The sequence below is a fragment of the Ursus maritimus genome, unplaced genomic scaffold (assembly GCF_017311325.1).
Source record: "Ursus maritimus isolate PB19 unplaced genomic scaffold, ASM1731132v1 scaffold_29, whole genome shotgun sequence".
In the NCBI taxonomy this organism is placed as follows: domain Eukaryota; kingdom Metazoa; phylum Chordata; class Mammalia; order Carnivora; family Ursidae; genus Ursus; species Ursus maritimus.
In genome coordinates, this window is record NW_024425452.1 from 2,669,127 (window position 1) to 2,690,878 (window position 21,752).

Here is a 21,752-nt window from a genome sequence, read left to right on the forward strand (position 1 = left end):
GTCTGGTCTGGGTCTACTCTGCGTCTGCTCCCCAGAGCATGCTCTCCCGCAGTGGCAGTAACGTAAGGGCTCCAGCCAGATCCCGCATGGACGGATGTAACCGCGTTTTATCTGCCAAAGCAGGTCACGTGGTCGACACCAGTAGGAAGTGCTGCAGAGCACGTGGCAAAGGATGTTGGACGTCTAATTCCACCCACAGGGTGTGAACATCTAATTCACCGTGAGCTGTGATGTCACATGATTTCTTACTGTGGGTTGTGCTCAGAAGTACTAGGAAGGTGCCGCTGTAGGCCAAGCGCTAAGCCTTCTCACTCCCGGTCTTCCTTAACCACTCGGGCCTGGCTACGCTTTTCCGCGCATCTACCTTCAGACTCCCCTCTCTGGACTTTGGTGATGGTACGCCATCTCCACCTTCCGCCTGGCTGCCCCAGAGCTCGCCGCTCTGGATTCTCTCCTTGGCTTTGCTCTCTCCGTGTGCCCACCGTCAGGAATGTCCTCTCACCTCGCCGCCTGTGGCTTCGGTGTGGATAGTTCCCAGAGCATTAGCTCCAATTCTAGCTTCTGCCTCAAGCTGCAGACACACACTCCCCATTTCCTGCGGGACGTTTCCCACTGCGCGCTTCCTGGGGCCCTTGCTGAACTCCCTCTCACGACCCTGCTTCTCCAGCTAAGTTCGCTTTTTCCATCAATGGTACCGATTTGGGGGTGATAGTCAACCTTACTCCATCCATCGTGAGCCCTCCTCTCTGGGCACCCCCTTCCCTGTGCAGCCCATCACCGAGATCCATTTATTCTACCCCTACCCTGTTTCTATCTTTGCTTAATTTTAATTTCTATCTTTGCTTAATTTTAAAAGATAATAATGATCAGGGAAGAAATCAAATGGTACAGACAGGTATAAAGCAAAAAAGACACTCCTCTCTCTCCCACTCTACTCTCCAGTGGGAAGCACTAATATTGTCTGGAGTGTTGCTTTCCAGACTTTTCCTGGGCACACTGACTCAACAACCTCTTTTCCTTCCTATTCTCTCTAATGCTGCCATCACCATTGAGATCTCTTCTCTTCTCCACAAAGAGTCTTTGTGTCAAGGTTAATTCCAAATGCAAACACTTTAAGAGTGGTAGTTTTGGGTTTTCTTTTCTTTTTTCCTTTTTTTTTTTTTTTTTTTTTTTGGTGATAGTCATTTTTTAAAGCAATCCTTAATTTTTGTTCTGGTATAACTTGGGTGATAAAAATCCGGAGAAAGATAGAAAAGTCACGGTGGGAATGGTGTGGTATCTGGGGCATCTGGCTGGAATTCTGATGCCGCTCTGGAGGTCCTTCATGGTCTGGGGTGGACATGAGCTCCCATCTTCCAGGGGCCTACTGTGATACAGGCCTTATCGGAGAAGCACCAAACTGACATTCCAGAGAGGCCAGGCAGGGCACTTATCCGAGCTCAGTGAGCTGTGTGGAGCCTACAGCGAACCTGAGAGCCGAAGTCTCTGCTATGGCCACCACTCAGCCCAGCTCCAGGCTAGAGTGCTCTTGTGGGTGCAAGACCTGGAGTTGCTAAAAACTTCAATATGTCAAAAGAATCCAGATTTTTATGTAAAATCTCCTGATTTGAAAATACTATATGGTTCAAACGAAACACATCTGTGAGCCAGTTTTTGATTTTTGCTTTTATTCCCATCAACAGGTTTGGCTCCTGAACCTGTAGTAATCCAGTCTGATGTGGCTGTAGCCACCCCCCCCACACCCCATGGTGACAAAGGATTGTGAAAATGAAGCCGTCCCAAGCAGGCAAAGGAGCTGGGGCACTAATACTGGTGTGCCATGGCCCAGGGGTTGGGTGAAATGGGAGAGGTCAATCTATTTGAAGGGAAACAGAACTGTGCTCACTCCACACCCCATACCCAGTGCACGTGGCAGACAGTACTGTCCTCTGGGGTGCCACTGCTAAGGGTTGTCGGTCCTGCATGGGTCTAAATTAGGGGTCTCAAAAAAGCCTTTAGAAGTCAGGCAGGAGCCAGCCCAGGGCTGTGGTTGTAAGACTGCACTGCTCAGACAGATCACAGTCCCAAGCACCTTTTGTGGCCCCTAAAGCTCTTCTGGAACCTATTTATGTATTTGACCTGTTCTTCCTCTTGAGCTAACACATTCCATATGTTAAACTACCTGTTATGCAGAGTAAATTAGGAAAAGGGGGAAAAAAAGCCTCTTTGAACCTATTGGGAAATGTGGAAGAGGAGGGCTCTGAATTCCTGTAGTTAGGGGTTTGACGAGCATATATATACACACATTGGTTCTCACAAATCACTTGAACATACCTTGTTTCAGTATTTCTCAAAGTCCTTGGACTATGACTCACAGTAGGAAATGCAGTTGACATTGTTATCCGGTACACAGGCACATTGAGCCATACGAAATTGACCATATGCTACCCTCTGGACCTATAAAATGGCCATTTTATATGGTTCAACCTAAAAATAAAGCAAACAAAAGTTTTATGCAAAAATATTTGCCCTTGTGTTTTGTAATACTCATTAATTTATTATTTTAAATGCTCATTGCAGTACACTAAATTCATTTCATCACCACTACCACTAATGGGTTACAACCAACAGCTTTACTTAATCTTCACAAAAACTTTTAAGGCAGGAAATCATCATTCTCCCATCCCCTTAAAGGCAACCCAGTGTTTATCCCAGGGATGAGGTTATTACCCCAGTAGCTCCTATTATTCACTGGCCACTTACTCTAGCCTTTTTCTCATTTAATCTGCATTAAGAACCCAACATGGCATGGGTACCAACAATGAGGAATGTAATGGCATTTGGAGAGGTCGAGTACTTGTTTCCAGGCACAGGGCTAGAAAGAGGCTGATACCAGATTTGAAAAATTTCTGTAGGAGCAAAGCGCAAACTATTTTCACGGCTTTGGAGCTGAGACCCTGACCCACACCCTGAACCTGGGCTTTGCGCCGCTCCAGTTCTAACCCCCACCCCCAAACTATGGCCTATCCACAGAAGTGTGTGTGTGTGTGTGTGTGTGTGTGTGTGTGTGACGCGCTGCGCTGGCTGGCTGGCTTGCTTACTTGCTGAAACTTTCTGCCTGGCCCTACTTTTTCCCAGGCTTTTGCACAGGCGGTGGGGTGGGCATTCTCCTCGGGACCACCCCCTCCCCCAGCACAGCCCGCAGCTGGAAGTCTTCACTGATCTTCATCTCGTCTCCCTGCCCCCTTCGGGGACCGGGAGGCCGACTGTCTCCCTCGGTCTTTTCCAGATGTCCGTCTGCCAAAGATCCCTCCAGTAGAGAGGATGATGAATGAGGACCGGGGAGCCGGCCTGGTGGGAAAGTGTCGTCGCCTTGAAAAGAGAGGGAAAGGGAAAGGAAGTCGGGGGGAGGGGAAGGGTTGGAGTCGAGCGGCGGGGAAGCGACGAGTCTGGACACCGGGGACCCAAGGCTCCTCTGCGCAGCCAGTAAATTTGTCTCCCTCAGGAAGGCGTGGGGACGTGCTCCAATCCCTGTACTCCCTTGGAATTTAGGCTGTATTATATCATTGACTGCAACCCGGCACAATCCACTCAGGGACTACCCTAGTGTTCGCTTCCAGCCTTTCCAGGGCCGGGTTCCCAGCGCTGCTCTCATTCCGCCGCAGGACTACGCTCGGGTCCACTCCCAGGCGTCCTCTGCTCAGGTCCCTCCCAAATCGACTATTCTCCAGTCAGGGGGGGCGGAGTCGTACCTCCTCTCCTGTTCCTTTAAGAGGCCTCGGCTCCTCCCCTTTCGGAGTCGCCGTCTGACGCGGGATGACAGCAGCGAGTTCGGTATGTCTATGCAAATAAGAGCTCCCTGTGGGCCAATGGGAAGCGGAGGTGCCGGAACCGCGGACCAATGCGGAGGGGGCGCAGGGGCTCACCATATAAGGAGCGGCCTCGCCATAAAAGGAAACATTGTATCTCTTTATATGGGGGGAAGGGTCGGGGGATCCCTCCGCCGCCAGCGCGTGGTCCCGGCCCCCTCCACCCGCCGTCTCGGCCGCGGCCAGCAGCCCCTGCCCCCCGGGGGACGCTGACGGCCGCCGGGCGCGCCGCCCTAGCATACGGACAGGGGGCGCTCCGCGCGGCCTGGGGCAACCCGGGCCACAGGGGCAAGAAAGTGAGGGCCCAGGTCGGCCCGGGCGTGCAGGGGCCCCGGGTTCGCGGCGGCGGCGGCGGCAGCGATAGCGGCTCTAGCAGCAGCGGGAGTGCCGGGTTGAGCCGGGAAGCCGATGGCGGCGGCGGCGGCGGCTCCGATTCCTCGCTGACTGCCCGTCCGCCCTCCTGCATTGAGCGCCATGTTACCGAGCCAAGCTGGGGCCGCGGCGGCGCTGGGCCGGGGCTCGGCCCTGGGGGGCAGCCTGAACCGGACCCCGACGGGGCGGCCGGGAGGTGGCGGCGGCGGCGGGACTCGCGGGGCTAACGGGGGCCGGGTTCCCGGGAACGGCGCGGGGCTCGGGCCGGGCCGCCTCGAGCGGGAGGCTGCAGCAGCAGCGACAACCACCCCGGCGCCCACCGCGGGGGCCCTCTACAGCGGCAGCGAGGGCGACTCGGAGTCGGGAGAGGAGGAGGAGCTGGGCGCGGAGCGGCGCGGCCTGAAGCGGAGCCTCAGCGAGATGGAGCTCGTCGGTGGGCCCGAGGCGGCGGCGGCGGCCACCGGAGGCTATGGGCCGGTTAGTGGCGCGGTGAGCGGAGCCAAGCCGGGTAAGAAGACTCGGGGCCGCGTGAAGATCAAGATGGAGTTCATCGACAACAAACTGCGGCGCTACACGACCTTCAGCAAGAGGAAGACGGGCATCATGAAGAAGGTACCGGGCCCGGAGTCTGTCCGGCCACGGGGGACCGGGAGGGTGGGGACACGCAAGGGGAGCCCGGGAGGAAGGCAGAGCCGAGGCGGAGGTGAGAGGCGGCGAGTCCGCAGGAGGTGTGTGGGAGGGGATGGCTGTTACCCCGGGAGGGCGAAAGGGGAGGGGCCGCCGGGGAAATGTGGGGAGAGGGGAGATGCCAGGAATGTCCAAAGAAGAGGAAAAGGGCGCCGAGGTGGGAGTGACGGGCGCGAGAGAAGAACAGGGCCCTTGTGGAGTGAACGGGTGAAGAGTGGTAATGGGAGGCTGCTCGGGAGGTGAGACGCGGGGGTCACTAGATCCAGTGCCTTCTGGTGTTCCGGGGAGGGTGCCGGAAAAGCAGGGAGCCAAAGGGAAGGTATGGAGGTGAAGAGGCTGGAGCTCTATAACAATGAGCCAGCATGTGTGGGAGGAAGGTGGGCACCACAAGAGTAGTGCTGGCTGGAAGGACGGGCAGGACTGATGACCAAATGGGGCTCAAGAGCCCCAGGTAGGGGAACAGGGCAGGAGAACTGATGCTGCCCTAAGGAGCAGGGACTTAGTCCCACGATGGCCATGTGTCTTCCTTCGCATCCACTGGAAACCGGTGCACTGCCCGCAGGACAGCCTTCAGGACCATCTGCCTTTGGGACGAGTGGGATTTCCAGCCCCAGAGAGAATCTGTGCATGGAGTTTGGGTAAAGGCAGGGAGGTTTGCAGAGGTATCTAGAAATTCTTCCTCTTCTAGCCAGTAACCCAGTGAAAATGGGTGAGGAAAGGAGCCTTCTTGAGGTGTAGAAGATGTGGGAAGGGATGGAAGCAGATGAACGGGGAAACAAGAAGCTAGAACCCTGGGGACACGGGCTGGTGTTTATTTCTGCCCCATATGAAAACCAGAGCTGCTTTCAAGGTGTGTTGTGGAACTTTTTTGGGAGTAAGGAGGCCATCTGTGAGGACACCCTTGAAGGTCCCCTCCCTGGGCTCATGGCAGGGTAGTAGTAGCTGCTGATCTAGCCCCCATCTCCCATCACTCCAGACCCTGTTGCATCAAGACAAAGAAAGAAAACCGCTGGTAGCACAGTATTATAGGGCATAATGACAAAATGGCAACAGGTTAGGACCTATGCAGTTTCTGGGAAGAAACATGGGACAGTTTAGAACTTATGTGACCCCCTTATCCCTAATGTCTTATGGGACTTCCAGTAAGATAGCAACTTTATTCTGTCTGGTTCCTATGACAGTGAAGAGTGTGTGGGTGGGAGCCCTCTCTCTGAGGCTCCTGGCACCGAGCTGTATTCAGGAGCTACCTGGGCCCCTCGGTGTCCCCTGAGGTTATACATGCTGTCACTAGGGGGCTGTGACTCTTTGCTTGGGCTATCTGCAGGTCAGTGGCTGCTCCTCAAAGGAGGCACAGGGGTAGTTTTTCTGCTCTGCAGCTCTCCTTCAGATATTTCGATAGGACCCTCCCCCTTGCCCCAGTCACTGGAGAGGAAGGTCGCTGCCGGGGTGGGGCAGGGGCTTGAGATCACTGCGTTATTTCCTCTCTTCCCTACTTCCCAAGGAAGGTAGAGAGAAAAAGTTTGGCTGACCTACCCATCTCCTCCCCCCTACCCCCAGGCCTATGAGCTGTCCACGCTGACAGGGACACAGGTGCTGTTGCTGGTGGCCAGTGAAACAGGCCATGTGTATACCTTTGCCACCCGCAAACTGCAGCCCATGATCACCAGTGAGACTGGCAAGGCACTGATTCAGACCTGCCTCAACTCGCCAGACTCTCCACCCCGCTCAGACCCCACCACAGACCAGAGAATGAGTGCCACGGGCTTTGAAGAGACAGACCTCACCTACCAGGTGTCGGAGTCCGACAGCAGTGGGGAGACCAAGGTGTGTTTGGGTCACCTATCTGAGGGGAAGGAAGGGGAGGGACTTCACCGGCAGAGAGGGGAGGGGATGGGTGCCTCTCTCCCTCACTCAGGATAGGTGCCCACTGATGTGGAACGGAGCGGGTTAGTGCCCCTCATCCTAGGGGACAGGTGTCCATCCTCGCCATCCTGACAGGAGGCCGGCCCCCTAGATAAGCGGGCGGCCTCCGTGCCCTTATAAGGCCGGCTCCGGCTCCAGGCCGGCCTCCCGCCTGCAGCCCGCCCGCCTGGCAGGGCCCTTGCATTCCTCCCGCCAGCTGTCTCCCTGCTGGGGGCGGGGGCGTAGCTTAGCCCTGCCCTCGCGGCAGGCTGGGTTGCCAGGGAGTAGGAAGGAAGCACTTGTGGGCTCCAGGGTCCTGGAAACCCAGCACCGTAGGCAGGCGGGCTGGTTGACTGGGCTGGAGACTACCTAACTAGCCAGCCGCCTACCTCTTCAGGATGTCCGGGCCCGGGCACGTTTAGGGAGTGTATTCTCGGCTGCTAGGGATGCCGGCCCTAGTTACGCCTCCCCCTTCCTTTTCCCGGTAAGGAGAGGGGGCGGGGCTTCCTCCGTTGCTTCTCTGGGGAGCTCCTCCTTCCGGGTGGCCCTTCACTAATGGGCCAATCAGAAGAAGCGGCACTGTTTGCCTTAGCAACGCTTTCACCAATCAGGGGCTTTGAGCTCGGCTGCCTAGCAAACATCCCGCGCTGACCCACCCCCAGTATTTGAACCCCCTCAGTTCTCTGGGCTTGGTTCTCAGCTCGTGGCTTCCTCCTTCCCCTTCTAAGAACAAAGGCTCGTCGAGGGGAGACTTAGTGCTCCAGGTTCCCCCCCTCTTACCGGCATATCATCTGTAGTTGCAAACTCTTTAAGCAGTAGGGCTCACTTATTCCTGGGGAATTTTGCTGGAGGAATAAATTCCTTTGGTAGTTTAAATCTTAGGTATTTGGCATGAGTGCTTAATTGCCAAACACCCAAGATCTCTCTGAAACCCTAAGTTCCCTGAAAAACTCTTGTCCCTACCTCAGAACCTGGCAAATCAGAGCTGGAAGGATGTTTTTAAAAAGGACATAGTAGCCCAGCCCCCTCATGTTTATAGACCAGGAAAACTGAGGCCCAGAAAGAGGAGGTGATTTCCCCAGGATCACACAGATGGTCATCGATAGAGTCGGGAATAGACCCCAGTGTCCTGATTCCCCAGCCAGGGTGATTACCATGGCCCATTGCGGCAGAGAATTCAGGGAATTACCATCATCATCATCATCATCACCGTAAGAGCAGCAAATACTTATTTGCTCTTTTTAGGTGTCAGGCACTTTATTTATGTTCACCTGTTAATCTTCACAACACCTATGGGCTAAGTCTTCTCCTTTTATGGACAGGAAACTCAGTAACTTGCCCAGGGGTCAGACAGCAGGTAAATGGCAGAGCTGGGGTTTGAACCCAAGCGCACTGGTTCCAGTCTGTTCTGTCACTCCCCACAAAGCTTCTGCAGGGGCAGGGTCTGGTAGAGGCTCACTGCTGCATCTTTACTCTGGGTGTAGGACACACTGAAACAGGCGTTCACGGTCACCAACCTGCCGGGTACCACCTCCACCATCCAAACAGCACCCAGCACCTCTACCACCATGCAAGTCAGCAGCGGCCCCTCCTTCCCCATCACAAACTACCTGGCACCAGTGTCTGCTAGCGTCAGCCCCAGCGCTGTCAGCAGTGCCAATGGGACTGTGCTGAAGAGTACAGGCAGCGGCCCCGTCTCCTCTGGGGGCCTCATGCAGCTGCCTACCAGCTTCACCCTCATGCCTGGTGAGTCACAAGGGGCAAACTGAGCATGCCAAGAGTGGGTTGAGGGCTGGCACAAGGGGAACCTCTTTCCTTGCTCGGAAGGAAGGTGGACAGGGGTCAGCCAGAGCCTGAGAGAAGCCTCTTATGTCCCGCTGGCAGGCATGCCCTTCCGCACTGGGACCCCTACTATCCTTGTCAATAAGTTTCAACCATACCCGCTGGCCTTGTCCAGACAGCCCAGCCCTGTGCCCCTACTGCCACAGGGACAATAGACAGCCCACCACTTCCCTACCTTCAGTGAAGGACGGGGCATGTTCTTGTTGGTTCGGTGCCAGCTCCTGTATCACCCAAGGAGGCAGAGGCAAGGCCTGGAGGGGGAGGAGTTGGGAGGGGCAAGAGCAGAGTGCAGAGACCCTTGGAGACAAGATTCAGGACGTGAAAAGCCTCTTTAGCTCCCAGGAAAGATAGCTATGGGAGTTGGGGAGCAGTGTGGCAGACCCTGGGCCTGGGGGTGTTTGTGGGTTTTTGGTGCAGATGGTGGCCGGGTAGAACAGCGCATGGGTTAAGTGTCTGTGTCTTCTAGGTGGGGCAGTGGCCCAGCAGGTCCCAGTGCAGGCCATTCAGGTGCACCAGGCACCACAGCAAGCGTCTCCCTCTCGCGACAGCAGCACAGACCTCACGCAGACCTCCTCCAGCGGGACAGGTATAGCTCGAAGCCCTCCCCTCCCTGCCCCGCCTCCTTCATGAGGCCTAGCAGCAGGTGCCCAACAGTACCCCTCCTATAACTAAGGTCAGAGAATTTCTTAACGTGAAGATGGAGGATTTTGGCTTAACCCTTATCCTAATCCTTATGGGAAGGTCAGGTGAGGATGGCTGGGTTTGGAACCCTGTCCTGCGGTAGGGCTATGGATTTTAGGAAAAAATTAGGGACCACTGGAGCCGCCCTTCTCCTCATTCAGACGAGAAGCTGGAGGCCCAGAAAGGAGAAGCTACTTGCCCAAGGACACATGTTTGCTTAATTACCAGGAAAGATTTATAGAGCAGTTGTCTCCTTGGAGGGCATCCTAGGTTTTGAGGAGCCGTAATTCCCCTTGGTGTCTCTAGTCATTTCAGAAATGATGAAACACTTTCAAAAAAAAAAATTACTTTTCAGTTTTTGTTATTGACAACCTTATTACAAAAGATATGGCCTATGGACAGAGGACTGGCATCACCTGGGAGCTTGATAGAAATGCAAACTCTTAAGTCTTACCCCAAATCTGCATTTTAACAAGATTCCAGGTGACGTTATGCACATTAACCCTGGACATTTAACAGATGAGTTTGTTAGCCACACGTTTAGGAAGAAGGAGGAGAAGTGTGAACAAATAAAAAATGGGATGATGGAGCCTCCTAAAAGGGGAGTATTTGAAAAATAAAATAAAAGGGGAGTATCTGAGTTTCCCTAGAGTGGGTCGGTCAGTCATTGCAATCCTTGTTTCTCCCAAGGCCTTATGGTCTTGGAACGAAGAATTCAGCAGATAGACATTTAAATAGTACAATGTAATAGGATACAATTAAAGTTTGGTGCTCCTATGTTCAAGAAAAATAAGGCTTTTCTTAGTCGATGACACAGGGAGCAGAGGAATGAATCTTATCGAGCTTTTGACCTGGGCAATGGCACGAGGGCTCTGGAGCCCTGGAGTTCCTGGAGGTGGGATGGGGGATATTAGTAGGAACCAGGGCCAACCTCCCTAATGTGTGTCTGTGTTTGCCAGTGACATTGCCTGCCACCATCATGACGTCATCTGTGCCCACAACTGTGGGTGGCCACATGATGTACCCTAGTCCCCATGCGGTGATGTATGCACCCACCTCGGGCTTGGCTGATGGCAGCCTCACCGTGCTCAATGCCTTCCCCCAGGCGCCATCCACCATGCAGGTGTCCCACAGCCAGGTCCAGGAGCAAGGTGAGCTGTCCGGCGGGGCTGAGGAAAGGAGGACCATTTCCTCCCTTACACACCCACATGCTCAACTGAGCCCCCACATACACACCTAGATGGACACACTCACATACCACATACACAAACTAGGCTGCCCGCACATAGCCCTACACGCGCACACACGGATGCTTGCACGCATCCTTCAACACCCACGCTGTCCCCTGGGGTACTCACGCACACTTGAACACTTACATCCGCATGCACACGTGGGCACATTTGGACACTCACCCTTGGGCACTTGCATCTGAGACTTACCGGGTCACTTGAGCATTTATCACCACTTCTCTGGTACCTGGAAGTTCCTCTTGAGCAAGTATGTCCCGTGGTTTCCCACTGCAGGTGGCGTTCCCCAGGTGTTCCTGACCGCGCCGTCTGGGACAGTGCAGATCCCTGTGTCTGCAGTGCAGCTTCACCAGGTAGGTGGGGGGGCCCCCTTCACCTCACCCCAGCCAGCCAGCCATTTCTTTATCTCGACCCTGGGCATTCCATTTCCCCACGGGTCAAAGCCAAGATCCCGAACCAGGAGGCCCGTCCGTTCTCCCGGTCAGGCCTGGGGTGGACAAGCAGGCAAGCAGGGGGGAGCTCGAACTGCCTGGTCAGTTCCTGCCCCCTCTTCCTTACACACCCCCTTCCCTCCAGATGGCTGTGATAGGGCAGCAGGCTGGGAGCAGCAGCAACCTCACCGAGTTACAGGTGGTGAACCTGGATGCCGCCCACAGCACCAAGAGTGACTGACCCGCCCTGCCGCCCTGGACAGATGGCCCAAGGGGTGGCACCACTTATTTATTGTTGCCTTTTCACGTTTTCTTTACACACACGTTGACGGGCCGCAGGAGGGAGGCAGGGAGGAGGAGTGGGCAGCCACAGGACTGAGCCCTCTCACTCCAGCCAAAGAAATGGGCCAGCCTGCCCTCCCCCCCATCCTCCCTCACCCTCCCCTCCTTCTCTCGCTCCACCTCCCATTTTCTGTTGATGGTGGGGCTGTCCTCCCTCCTCAGACTCCCCTCGCCAGCTTGGCTCCATGTTTGCCATGAGTATTAGCTTATTCAATGGGACCGTGCCCCACCTTCCCACACACAGGCCTCTGTGGGACTAGGCACCGTGTTCCCCCTGAGGAAGCAGTTGGGGTCCTCTCCCAGCCTCCTTGCTGACCGCACGTCAGCACTGTGTCTGTCACAGGCTGGGTAAAAAGAGCCCTACCCCTGCCCCTCAGGGAGTCACCTGGGGAGATGGGGCTTCTTCCCTCACGCCGCCCCGTTGTCCCTGCCGCTCCTGAGAGCTGGGCCTGCGCACAGAGCAGGTTCCCGGGGCCAGCTGCCCTGCCCTGCCTTGCCGATCCCCTCGGGACCCCAGGGACTCCTGGGTTGGAGGGAACCATCAGGGTTCCCTCTCACCCTGTCTTCCCCCCTCTCCTCCCAGCTGCTTTACTTAAAGTTGATTTTGAACTTTTTATTTGAGGAGACGAAGTGAAAACAAATCTATAAATATATATTTTTAAAATATTTAAACTTTTTTTTATGGCGTTTTTCTCGTCCCCCTCCCTGCCCGAGCTCCCCTTCCCTGGGGAGCCCTGGGGCTCCCCGGAACTGGCTGGGCCTCTGGGGACAGAGCCACCCCATGAGCTTGGGGCCCGCCAGTGTGTAGGGGAGATTCTGGGATTGCCCGGTCCTGGGTTGTTTCCAGGAGAAAACCGGGGGAGGGGCCCTCAGGCCATGCCCCAACGGGGTGGGGAGGGTGACCCACGGCCCTGGGTCTCTTTTTGCCCTTTAGGGCTGTTGCAAGGGAGAGGGAAGAGGGAGACCAAATGTGGGGGTGGGGGTGGGAGGGTGTCAGGTAGAGGCAACTGACTTCATTTGTGCCACACGCATGGGCATTGCAGCCTTGTGCTCCCCCAGGCCTGCAGCTGCCTGGGGCCCAAGTTGCAGTGAGCAGGGTGGGGTCTGGGAGGGGGTGAGAGGCAGGAATGGGGGTCAGAAAAAAACGGGAGCAGCTCTTGGGCTGAGTATAGAGATAGGGGAGCCAGAAATGGGCAGCTCTCCCAGGGAGTGAGCAGCTACTGTAACTTTTTTAAATTAAGACAAAAAGCCTTGAAGAAAATGACTTTATTTTTCTAAGTGTAACCTCAGTATTTATGTAATTTGTACAGGGGCCGTGCCCTACCCCACTCTGCCCCCTTTGGGGTAGACCTTGAGGACGGGCTAGCATAGGGGGAGGGTCTTTTACCCTGTGTCAGAGCCTACCATCACCCCCTTTATCCAGAAAGGGAGCTTTTTCAGAACAGGGCAGCAGTTGGGGTGGAGTTTTATTAACCCCTGTGACTGCCTTCAGGAGGAACAATCCTGCTTCTGTGATGAGGTGAGGGGGTGGGGGGAGTTTTTGCGCACAGCCTAGTTATCAAGGGGATGATTTGCCGACGCGTTTGAGAACCCCCGTAACCTCTAACCCCCATTGCTGTCTTGCCTCAGTTTGGGGTGCCCAGATGGAAGTCACCATTCTGGGCTTTCTCCCGGAGATGGCTGGGGCTTATGGGTAGCTTACAAGGCTGGGGCATGGCAAATCAGGGGCCAGAGAGTGGGGGAGCTTGGGACTCAGGTCTGTAACTGCCCAGCCCCCTTTCTCTGCTCTTGTTTCACTCCACGATCACTCACTCACTCCCCACTCCCCCACCCAGGGGAGGAGACTGATGAATTCCTCCTCTCCTTCCCACAAAAGACAGACCCAGTGAGTGAATCAGGCAAAGTGCTTATAATGTGTGTTGTGTGAGCGTGGCCTTGGGAGAACATGTGTGCGTCAGGGATGAGGTGGCATTTCTATGTGCAGCAACCCTTGGTGTTTCCCTTCCTTGGTGGCTCTGGAGTGTGTGTGTGTGTGTGTGTGCATGTGTATGTGTGTGTGTGTGCGCGTGTGTGTGCCTGAGTGTGTGTGTGAATGTGGAGTATGTCAGTGGTTTCTACTTCCCCTGGGATGCTGACCCAGGAATAGTGGACATGGTCACAGTCCTATGTACAGAGCTTTCTTTTGTATTAAAAAAAAATACTCTTTCAATAAATGTATCATTTTTGTGCACAGACTGTGGGGTCTTTGCCTCCGTTTTTCCGCATAGGGAGGGAGGGAAGTATGAACATGAATCAAACCCCAAACATTGCTCTGAGAAGCAAGCCTGGCTGCCTGATGAGAACAACGGCAAAGCTAAGGGGTGCTTTGGGCTGTGGAACTCTGCGGCTTAACTGAAGGAACATTTCGGGGAGCTGGAGCCTTTGTCCTTGTGCATGGCTTTGTTAGGTTTTTAGGCCGACACAGAGATGAGCAATTTTAATTAATAGGAAAAGTGACTCAACCAATCCAAAGCACTGCCGACGGGTTTGGGAAACTCATGGCCACGTGACCTAGTGAAAACTCACAGGACAGCTCCAGGGTTGGGAGTGTAGGTTTCAGGGGGATGGGGAAGGCCGACCCGGGGAATGCGAGGGGGGGGGGCTTCCAAGGTGAAGGAGGGAAAGGGCTACGTATTTCTGCGGCGAGGAGCAACGTGAATGTGAGCGCGGGCTCCGCCTCCAGCGCGCCCCGCGCGCAGCGGCGCGGCCACTACGCATGCCCCACTCGCGCGCCCTTCCGCCACGCTCGACAGTGGGCCGCGGGGGCCCCCGTAGAAGCTCGGCCGCGCCCGCCCTGGCCGTGTGACCCGGAAGGGAGCTGCTGAGGAGGCGGGGCCAGGACGGCGGGACCGGCCGCTGGCTCCCAGCGAGGGCCAAGCCGGGCTGTGGGAGGTGAGAGGAGAGTCCTGCGGCGACCCGGTCCCTGCCGCGTCCCTTCCCGCTCCCTGACCCACTGTCCCTGGGGCTGATGACGGGAGCCAGGTCTTGCTTTCCGAGATTCGCCCCGTCCTGTCAGCCTCCTCGGACTGCGCCCCTCCCCACCCCGCCCCCCTAAAGCCGTTCCGCTGCCCTAGTGGCCTCCTCTGGCACCCCTGATGGTCTGCAAGCTTGGGCCTGGCCTTGCTACCTGCGTGTACCTGCTGTCTCATCCCCAGGTCCAGACCTCGCCTCCACACCTCAGTTTACTGCTCCTATTCTAGGCCCATGATAGTTCCCCCTCTCGCCCCCCCCCCCATTTATGCCTCTCAGTTGTTTCACTTCACCCTGCTCATCCGTTGTCCATCGCCACATCACCCATTACCTCCCGGTCTTGCCCCCCTCCCCCACTGAGATCCACATCCTATGTTTACCCTCCTCTCCATACCTTTCTTCTGTCATCTTTATCCGCCCCTCCACTCCTACTCTCACCACTCCCCGGTTGCCCCCATACCTTTTCATACCACACGTACCTTTTCCTGATCGCCAGCATAGCCGTCTTCCTATTCCCATTTATCATTTTCCGGCTTAATAACTCAGTTTATCTGAGGACTGCCCCTCCCTTCTCCAGCTAAGAATAATAATATTAGATTGTGTTTAGGGAGCTCTCACTGTGTGCCAGTGGCTGTTCTAGGTGGTCTAATACATGATCTTACTCAGTTTTTACAACAACTTTACAACAGAGGAGGGAACTGAGGCTCAGAGGTGAGGTAACTTGTCCAAAAGTACTCATGGAGTAAGTGAAAGAACCAGAATTCAGGTGCAGCCAGAGTCTCACCTGTGCTGTATTGCCTCTCTAACGTCTTCACCATCTCCTGACCTCATTTCCTACGAATCAGCTGCATGATTACCACCTCCGTATATATCTACCTGACTTAGACCCTCACCATACATACAACTTATGTGCCAGGTGGAACCTGGTCTTTTTTCTTATAATTTTATCTGGCCCCCTCGGCCCCTCTCCTGCTTACAATTCCCTGATACGCTTTCCCCATCCAGCCATCCGGATGTGGGGGCCCACCGCCCAGCCTTCTTTCGTCTCTATTTTACCTGCCATGGCCCGTTCCTTTATATCCATATTCCAGCTTTACGCTGTCGTTTTTACTCCCTCTCCTGCCTCTTCTCCACCCGGACTTTCCGCATTTGTTCTGGCTCCGCTGTCTTCCATGCTGCCGTCCTGCCTGCTCACAACTATTATCCTTCTAAGTCTTGACCTGTATCTCCCGGCCGTCCTGCTCTTCTGCCCAGGCTGTGCTACTTAGCTGTCACTCTTACTGTGACTTTCTTGTTCTTATCCCCTTTCATAGCCTCTTCCATTACTTAAACCCCTTCATTTCATCTTCTTGCCATTTCCACTGCATTCTCCTTCCTTCTAAATCCCAAAATATGTTCAAGTTATGTATTCCGTCCCATTCTTGGCTTTTTCTCTCTGGTCTATAAATTCCACCACGCAGCCTGCCAGTCACCCTGCACCCGATCTGTGTCTCAAGGTTCTGTCCTCTCCATGTAGTCTTTTCCCTTGCCCTCATTGCCTTTATCTTTCTCCTTGTGTGTCCCAGGAGGTCAGGATGGTGGGGGAACGGCGCACCGAGGACCTCATGGTGCCCTTGGGGCCTCGGCTGCAGGCATATCCTGAAGAGCTTATTCGACAGCGGCCTGGGCATGACGGGCATCCTGAATACCTGATCCGATGGAGTGTTGTGAAGTGTGGGGAAGTGGGCAGAGTGGGTGTGGACGAGGGCAAGACAGAGCACATCCTCATGTGGCTGTCAGCCCCCGAAGTCTATGCCAACTGCCCCATGCTGTTAGGTGAGCGGGCACTCTCTAAGGGACCTCAGCATGAACCAGCTGGGTGTTCAGGAAGCTTTTCCCGAGATCCAGGAGGTCTGGATGACACAGCAATGGGAGAGATGGAGGCTGATGTGCGGGCGCTGGTGCGCAGGGCTGCCAGGCAGCTGGCAGAAGGTGGGACCTCGAGCCTCACAGCTGCCGTGCTCCACACCATCCATGTGCTCAGTGCCTATGCCAGCATCGGGCCCCTCACTGGGATCTTCAGGGAGACAGGAGCCCTGGACCTGCTCATGCATATGTTATGCAACCCTGAGCCTCAGATCCGTCGGAGTGCGGGCAAGATGCTACAAGCTCTGGCAGCCCACGATGCTGGTAAGAGACAGCCAGGGGAAGAAGGAAAGCACTGGAGAGAATGGGGCCACCAGGAGTAAGAACAGAAAGAGGAGGGATGGCCCAACTCTGGAAGAACACCTAATATTTGGTGAATACCAATTCATTGCCAAAAAAAAAAAAAAAAAAAGAGTATACATTAATAAACTATGACAGGTATATAAATAGAATAAAATAATAGTACCCAGTTTATCTGTCCATTCTCAATGCAGTGGCAGAGAAGAGAATAGAATTGGTTTATATTTTTAAACGGTCAGTTGAGATTTATTCGTTGATTGTGAAATCAGTTTGGTGGGTTACAACCAACATTTTTTTTAATGTAAAGTAACTAGTGGGTAGCACTTAGTAAGGTAAGTTTTGTAGCATTAAGTATATGTTTCAGTTGTATGTGTGTATGTTTGTATCGGGTTAGCATGTAAAATGTATACCTTACTGTGAGCCTCTGTCACAGAGAAGTTTGAAAGCCTCTAGGGTAGGGGATAGGTACTCTAGGAAAGGCCTTGGGGATTGAGGAGAAGATACAGATTGGGTGTGGATTACAGGGAGTCGGGCTCACGTCCTTCTGTCACTGAGCCAGCAAGATGGCATCGAGCAGCACATGGATTTTGACAGCCGCTATACTTTGCTGGAGCTGTTTGCAGAGACCACCTCCTCTGAGGAGCACTGCATGGCCTTTGAGGGCATTCATCTGCCTCAGGTACTCTGGCAGCTATGGGGGAAATGCCGTGTACAAGGCCAAGGGCATCGCTTCTGAAAGCGTGGTTCAGAATTGTGCACAGCACCAGAGCCACTGGGGGAGCTTGTTAAGAATGAAGGGTCATGCTTGCTTCCCCACTCAGAAATTCTGAGATTAGAACCCAGGAATCTCTCTTTTAAGACACTCCTTGTGTGTTCTCTAAATCACAGTTTGAGACCTTCTCAAGTGTGGGGATAGGCATTTACGTTTCTCTGTAGAGGATGATATTATGGGGAGAGGGGCTGCAGCTGGGAGAAGATGGACCTCCACTACCGACTGTGTCCTACAGATCCCAGGAAAGCTGCTCTTCTCCCTGGTGAAACGCTACCTGTGTGTCACCTCCCTGCTGGATCAGCTGAATAATAGCCCAGAGCCAGGGGCTGGAGACCGAGGCTCCCTGTCCCCAAGGGAGTTCGGCCAGGAGAAAAGCCGGGGGCAGCGGGAGCTGGAGTTCAGTATGGCCGTGGGCAACCTCATCTCAGAGCTGGTGCGGAGCATGGGCTGGGCCCGGAACCTTAGTGAACAGAGCACATTGCCACCGCGGCCGGCCCGGTCCATCTTTCAGCCCTGCATTTCAGGCCCTAGCCTTTTGCTCCCCACCATGATTGCTGCCCCCAGAAGGCAAGAGCGGGCCTTCCGCCAACGCTCTGAATTCTCCAGCCGCTGTGGCTATGGTGAGTACGTGCGAGAGACGCTGCAGGCCGGGATGCGAGTGCGCATGCTGGATGACTACGAGGAGGTCAGCGCTGGGGACGAGGGCGAGTTCTGTCAGAGCAACAACGGCGTGCCCCCTGTGCAGGTGAGTGAGTGTGCGTGGGGGGCGCTGTTGGGGATCTAGCTGGGGGAGCATAATGGGGGCTTCCATGCAGGGGGCTCTGACAGGCCACCCACGGAGAAAAAAGGTGGTCAGCAGTGGTGAAGGGCTTGGGGAAATTTGGAGGGCTGAGAAAACGGGGTGGGCTGTGAGGCCAAGCCGAGGCTCACACCCAGGAAGCAGAGGTGCTGCGTGGAGACACTCCCTGCACCCCTACCCGTGGAGTTGGCTAGGAGGGGTGTCAGAGCAGAGGCCGGCAGGGTTAGGAGATGAGGGGCAGGGCCCACCCCATAGGGGAAGGGAGACTTTTGCTATACAGGGGCTTAGCCAGCTATGCATCTGAGGACCATGTGCCCCCGCTCTGGGCCCAGCCTTGTCCTCTCAAGCCTGTACCACCCAGGGCTCAGAAGCCTATTCTTGCCTCTTTCTTCCTCCCTCCATACCAGGTCTTCTGGCAGTCAACGGGCCGCACCTACTGGGTGCACTGGCACATGTTGGAGATCCTGGGCCCTGAGGAAGCCGCCGAGGATGCGACTTCAGGAGCTGTGGAGAAGGGGGCAGGAGCTCCTCTGCTGGGCACAGGTGAGCCTTGGAGGGCACATGGACGGCATGTGTCTGAACAGAGGAGTAGGACTGGGACTCAGCCACTCCTCACGAGGAGCTGCCCCAGAGATTCAGATATGCCCTCTGTTCCCATTGGACGCTGACACCCCTATTCCTGTATCCTCAGCACTTCCCTCCTGGGACTGGAAACCTGTGGATGGGCTCTACTCTTTGCCGTACCTCCAGCCCGAGCCTCAGAAGAATGAGCAGTTGGGCTACCTGACCCAGGCTGAGTGGTGGGAGCTGCTCTTCTTCATCAAGAAGCTGGACATATGTGAGCAGCAGCCAATTTTCCAGAATCTTCGGGAGAACCTGGATGAGGTATCCTAGGCTTGAGATACTTGGGTTTGTCGTGGGTTTGGAGGTGGGATTCTCTAAGGGAGTTCTAGATAAGGGGGTACTTAGGGGGAGTCTGGAGCGAGAGATTAGAGTGTATGAGGGGGACCTGCTGGGGAAGGAGACAAGTGCTGTGAGGTCTGGTATGCAAGGCATGGCGGGAGGCGGCCACCCTCTCTACTCCTGTCCCCAGGACCTTCGCGTCTGCTTGTCCCTGAAATGCGCACCCTCTTCTGTTGACAGACCCTGGGTGACAAGGCCCTGGGTGACCTCTCCGTGCCCGTAGAGATGGCTGAGGGTCTGCTGCAGGTGCTCAGCAGTCGGTTTGAGGGCAGCACCCTCAGTGACCTGCTCAACTCCCAAATCTACACCAAGTACGGGCTGCTGCCCGATGAACTAAGCATCTCGTCCTCTTCACGAAGTCACTCCTGTACCCCAGATCCAGAAGAGGAGTCCAAGTCGGAGGCCAACTTCTCAGAAGAAGAGCATGAGTCTCCCAAAGCAAAAGCTGAGCCCCCGAAGGCAGATGCAGAACCTGCCAAGGGAAAAACTGAGCCCCCCATGGCACAGAGTGATTCACAGCTGTTTAACCAGCTTCTGGTGACTGAGGGGATGGCTCTGCCCCCTGAGATGAAGGAGGCAGCCAGTGGTGAGTCAGGTGCTGGGAGGGGAGGGCAAAGAAGTTGGAGCAAGTCCTGGGCAGTCGCCACAGAAGTAGTCAGTGTAGACAAGAGCTGTGGACTAAGGTTGCTGTTGCATGGGGAATGCTCTGGAAGCATGCATCCATCTTCCTTCCTTTGACCTTGAGTGTGTCTAACCAATCGCTGCTCCCTTCAGCATCCCTGGAAAAGGAGGCTCAGCTTTCCAGAATATCTTCATCTTCAGTGTTTGGCTGTTAAATCCCTCACGCAGAATTGGAAAAGCTCTGAATGCAAGCTACAGGAATGAATAATGTATTAAAATATCAGTAGGATAACTGGGCTTGACCTTTAAAGACTTCCAACTTGGAGGAGCCTCAATTTTTTTTAAGCCACTACCTTTCCCTCACCAATTTCAGAAATGGCAAGAGGCTTGCGGGGTCCTGGTCCACGCAGCTCCCTGGATCAGCATGTGGCAGCGGTCGTGGCCACTGTGCAGATATCCAGCTTGGACACAAACCTGCAGCTTTCAGGGCTCTGTGCCCTCTCTCAGGCCGTGGAAGAGGTCACTGAGCGGGACCACCCTCTGGTCCGTCCCGACAGATCCCTGAGGTTAGTTAGAATGGTGGGGAGGGAAGGGGTTTTGGTTTAAGCTGCCAATGTGGGAGAATGGTGGTAGGGAGGGAAGGAGCTAGATGAGGAATTTGAAAGGCTGAGGGTGAAAGAAGGGTCAGCCTGAGGAGCAGCCCAGCGGGAGGATGCAGTATTATAACGGAATATTATAATATCCTTGGAGGACTTCTTACTCTGTGTCAGCCTCTGTGCTTAAAATTTTACATGTGTTCTCTCATTAAATCCTCCTCTCTGTCTTCCTTCCTGAGGAAGAGTTGGTGCTATCATTGGTGAGGAAACAGAACTTTGGAAAATTTAACTTGCGGAGTTTGACAGCAGAGCCAGGATTCAAACGTAGCTCTTTTGGGCCCTAGAGCTTGGCTTCTTTCCTTCCTTCCTTCCTTCCTTCCTTCCTTCCTTCCTTCCTTCCTTCCTCCCTCCCTCCCTCCCTCCCTCCCTCCCTTCCTCCCTTCCTCCTCACCCAGTGTGGGGCTCAAACTCATGACCTCAAGATCAAGAGTCACACACTCTTCCGACTGAGCCAGCCGGGCACCCCTGAGTTATTTTCTTCTTTTCTTTTTTATCGCCTCCTATTTTCCATTTTCAGAGGTTCTTTTTTTTTTTTTTTTAAGATTTTATCTATTTGACAGAGAGAGACATAGCGAGAGAGGGAACACAAGCAGGGGGAATGGGAGAGGGAAAAACAGGCTTCCCACCGAGCAGGGAGCCCGATGTGGGGCTTGATCCCAGGACCCTGGGATCATGACCTGAGCCGAAGGCAGACGCTTAACGACTGAGCCACCCAGGTGCCCCTCAAAGGTTTTTTTAAAGTCACTTCTTAATTACACAAATGATGTACAAATACGTTCTCATTTTAAAAGATTTGGAGAATGTGAAAGAGCATAGAAGGAAAAGACAGTCCCTTTCCGCCACTGTTGTCAGTCTGCTGTGGATTCTTCAGACCTTCCACAGATTTATGTTTCTTAGTGTGTTTGGAAATAGAACATTTTCTGAGTTCGTGTTTAAATCTATGTAATCACGCAACATGTTTCTACAACTTTCCCCCACACTCAGTATGTCTGAGAGGGCTCTCCATGTCCGTCCACATAGAGCTGACTTTTTACTCTCACTGCTGCATGGGACTCTGCAGCAGATTATCTCCAAGTTCAAGTACAGTGTTCTCCTGGATCTGTTTTCCTCACGTCTGCCAACACTGCATATTATCTTTTTTTTTTTTTTACTCTATCAGATTGGCAGAATTTTAAACGATTGGTATCTCTGTTTTAATTTCTTAGTTCTAGTGAAGTTAAGCATATTTGCATGCATCTGTTGTGTTTCTTCTTGTATAAATAATCTCTGCTGATCCTTTGCCCATTTTTTTAGGGGGGTCTTTGTTTTTTCCTTACTGATTTGTAGACAATCTGGATATTAATCTGTTACTTATGTTTCATATATCTTGCTTGTT

At 54.2% G+C, this 21,752-nt stretch overlaps 2 protein-coding genes across 4 annotated transcripts in view; both read left to right on the forward strand.

Annotated features, from left to right (window-relative positions):
* The first annotated feature begins 4,212 nt into the window (after window positions 1-4,212).
* On the forward strand, window positions 4,213-13,586 carry SRF (serum response factor). The gene is made up of 7 exons (XM_008691975.2): window positions 4,213-4,832; window positions 6,465-6,731; window positions 8,294-8,555; window positions 9,118-9,237; window positions 10,292-10,483; window positions 10,856-10,932; window positions 11,156-13,586. The coding sequence occupies exons 1-7, from the start codon at window positions 4,323-4,325 to the stop codon at window positions 11,249-11,251; spliced, it is 1,524 nt and encodes a 507-aa protein (XP_008690197.2). The 5' UTR covers window positions 4,213-4,322; the 3' UTR covers window positions 11,252-13,586.
* A 568-nt stretch (window positions 13,587-14,154) lies between these two features.
* CUL9 (cullin 9) overlaps window positions 14,155-21,752 on the forward strand; it is a 37,064-nt gene continuing 29,466 nt past the window's right edge. For 2 of the 3 annotated variants that reach the window (XM_008691887.2, XM_008691888.2), the window contains exons 1-7: window positions 14,192-16,530; window positions 17,091-17,245; window positions 17,574-18,083; window positions 18,545-18,680; window positions 18,829-19,022; window positions 19,281-19,686; window positions 20,095-20,287. In XM_008691887.2, coding sequence (XP_008690109.2) covers window positions 15,765-16,530; window positions 17,091-17,245; window positions 17,574-18,083; window positions 18,545-18,680; window positions 18,829-19,022; window positions 19,281-19,686; window positions 20,095-20,287 — 2,360 coding nt within the window. In that variant the 5' untranslated portion in view covers window positions 14,192-15,764. Of the gene's footprint in view, window positions 16,531-17,090; window positions 17,246-17,573; window positions 18,084-18,544; window positions 18,681-18,828; window positions 19,023-19,280; window positions 19,687-20,094; window positions 20,288-21,752 lie in introns of all 3 variants that reach the window. The other variant, XM_040643499.1, reaches the window with a different exon arrangement.

Excerpts from the sequence above, each read along its gene's own strand:
- SRF (XM_008691975.2), top strand. The coding sequence starts at position 4,323 with ATGTTACCGAGCCAAGCTGGGGCCGCGGCGGCGCTGGGCCGGGGCTCG. Across the intron at positions 6,732-8,293 it reads ACAGCAGTGGGGAGACCAAG|GACACACTGAAACAGGCGTT; the intron begins GTGTGTTTGGGT and ends CTCTGGGTGTAG. Across the intron at positions 8,556-9,117 it reads CAGCTTCACCCTCATGCCTG|GTGGGGCAGTGGCCCAGCAG; the intron begins GTGAGTCACAAG and ends TGTGTCTTCTAG.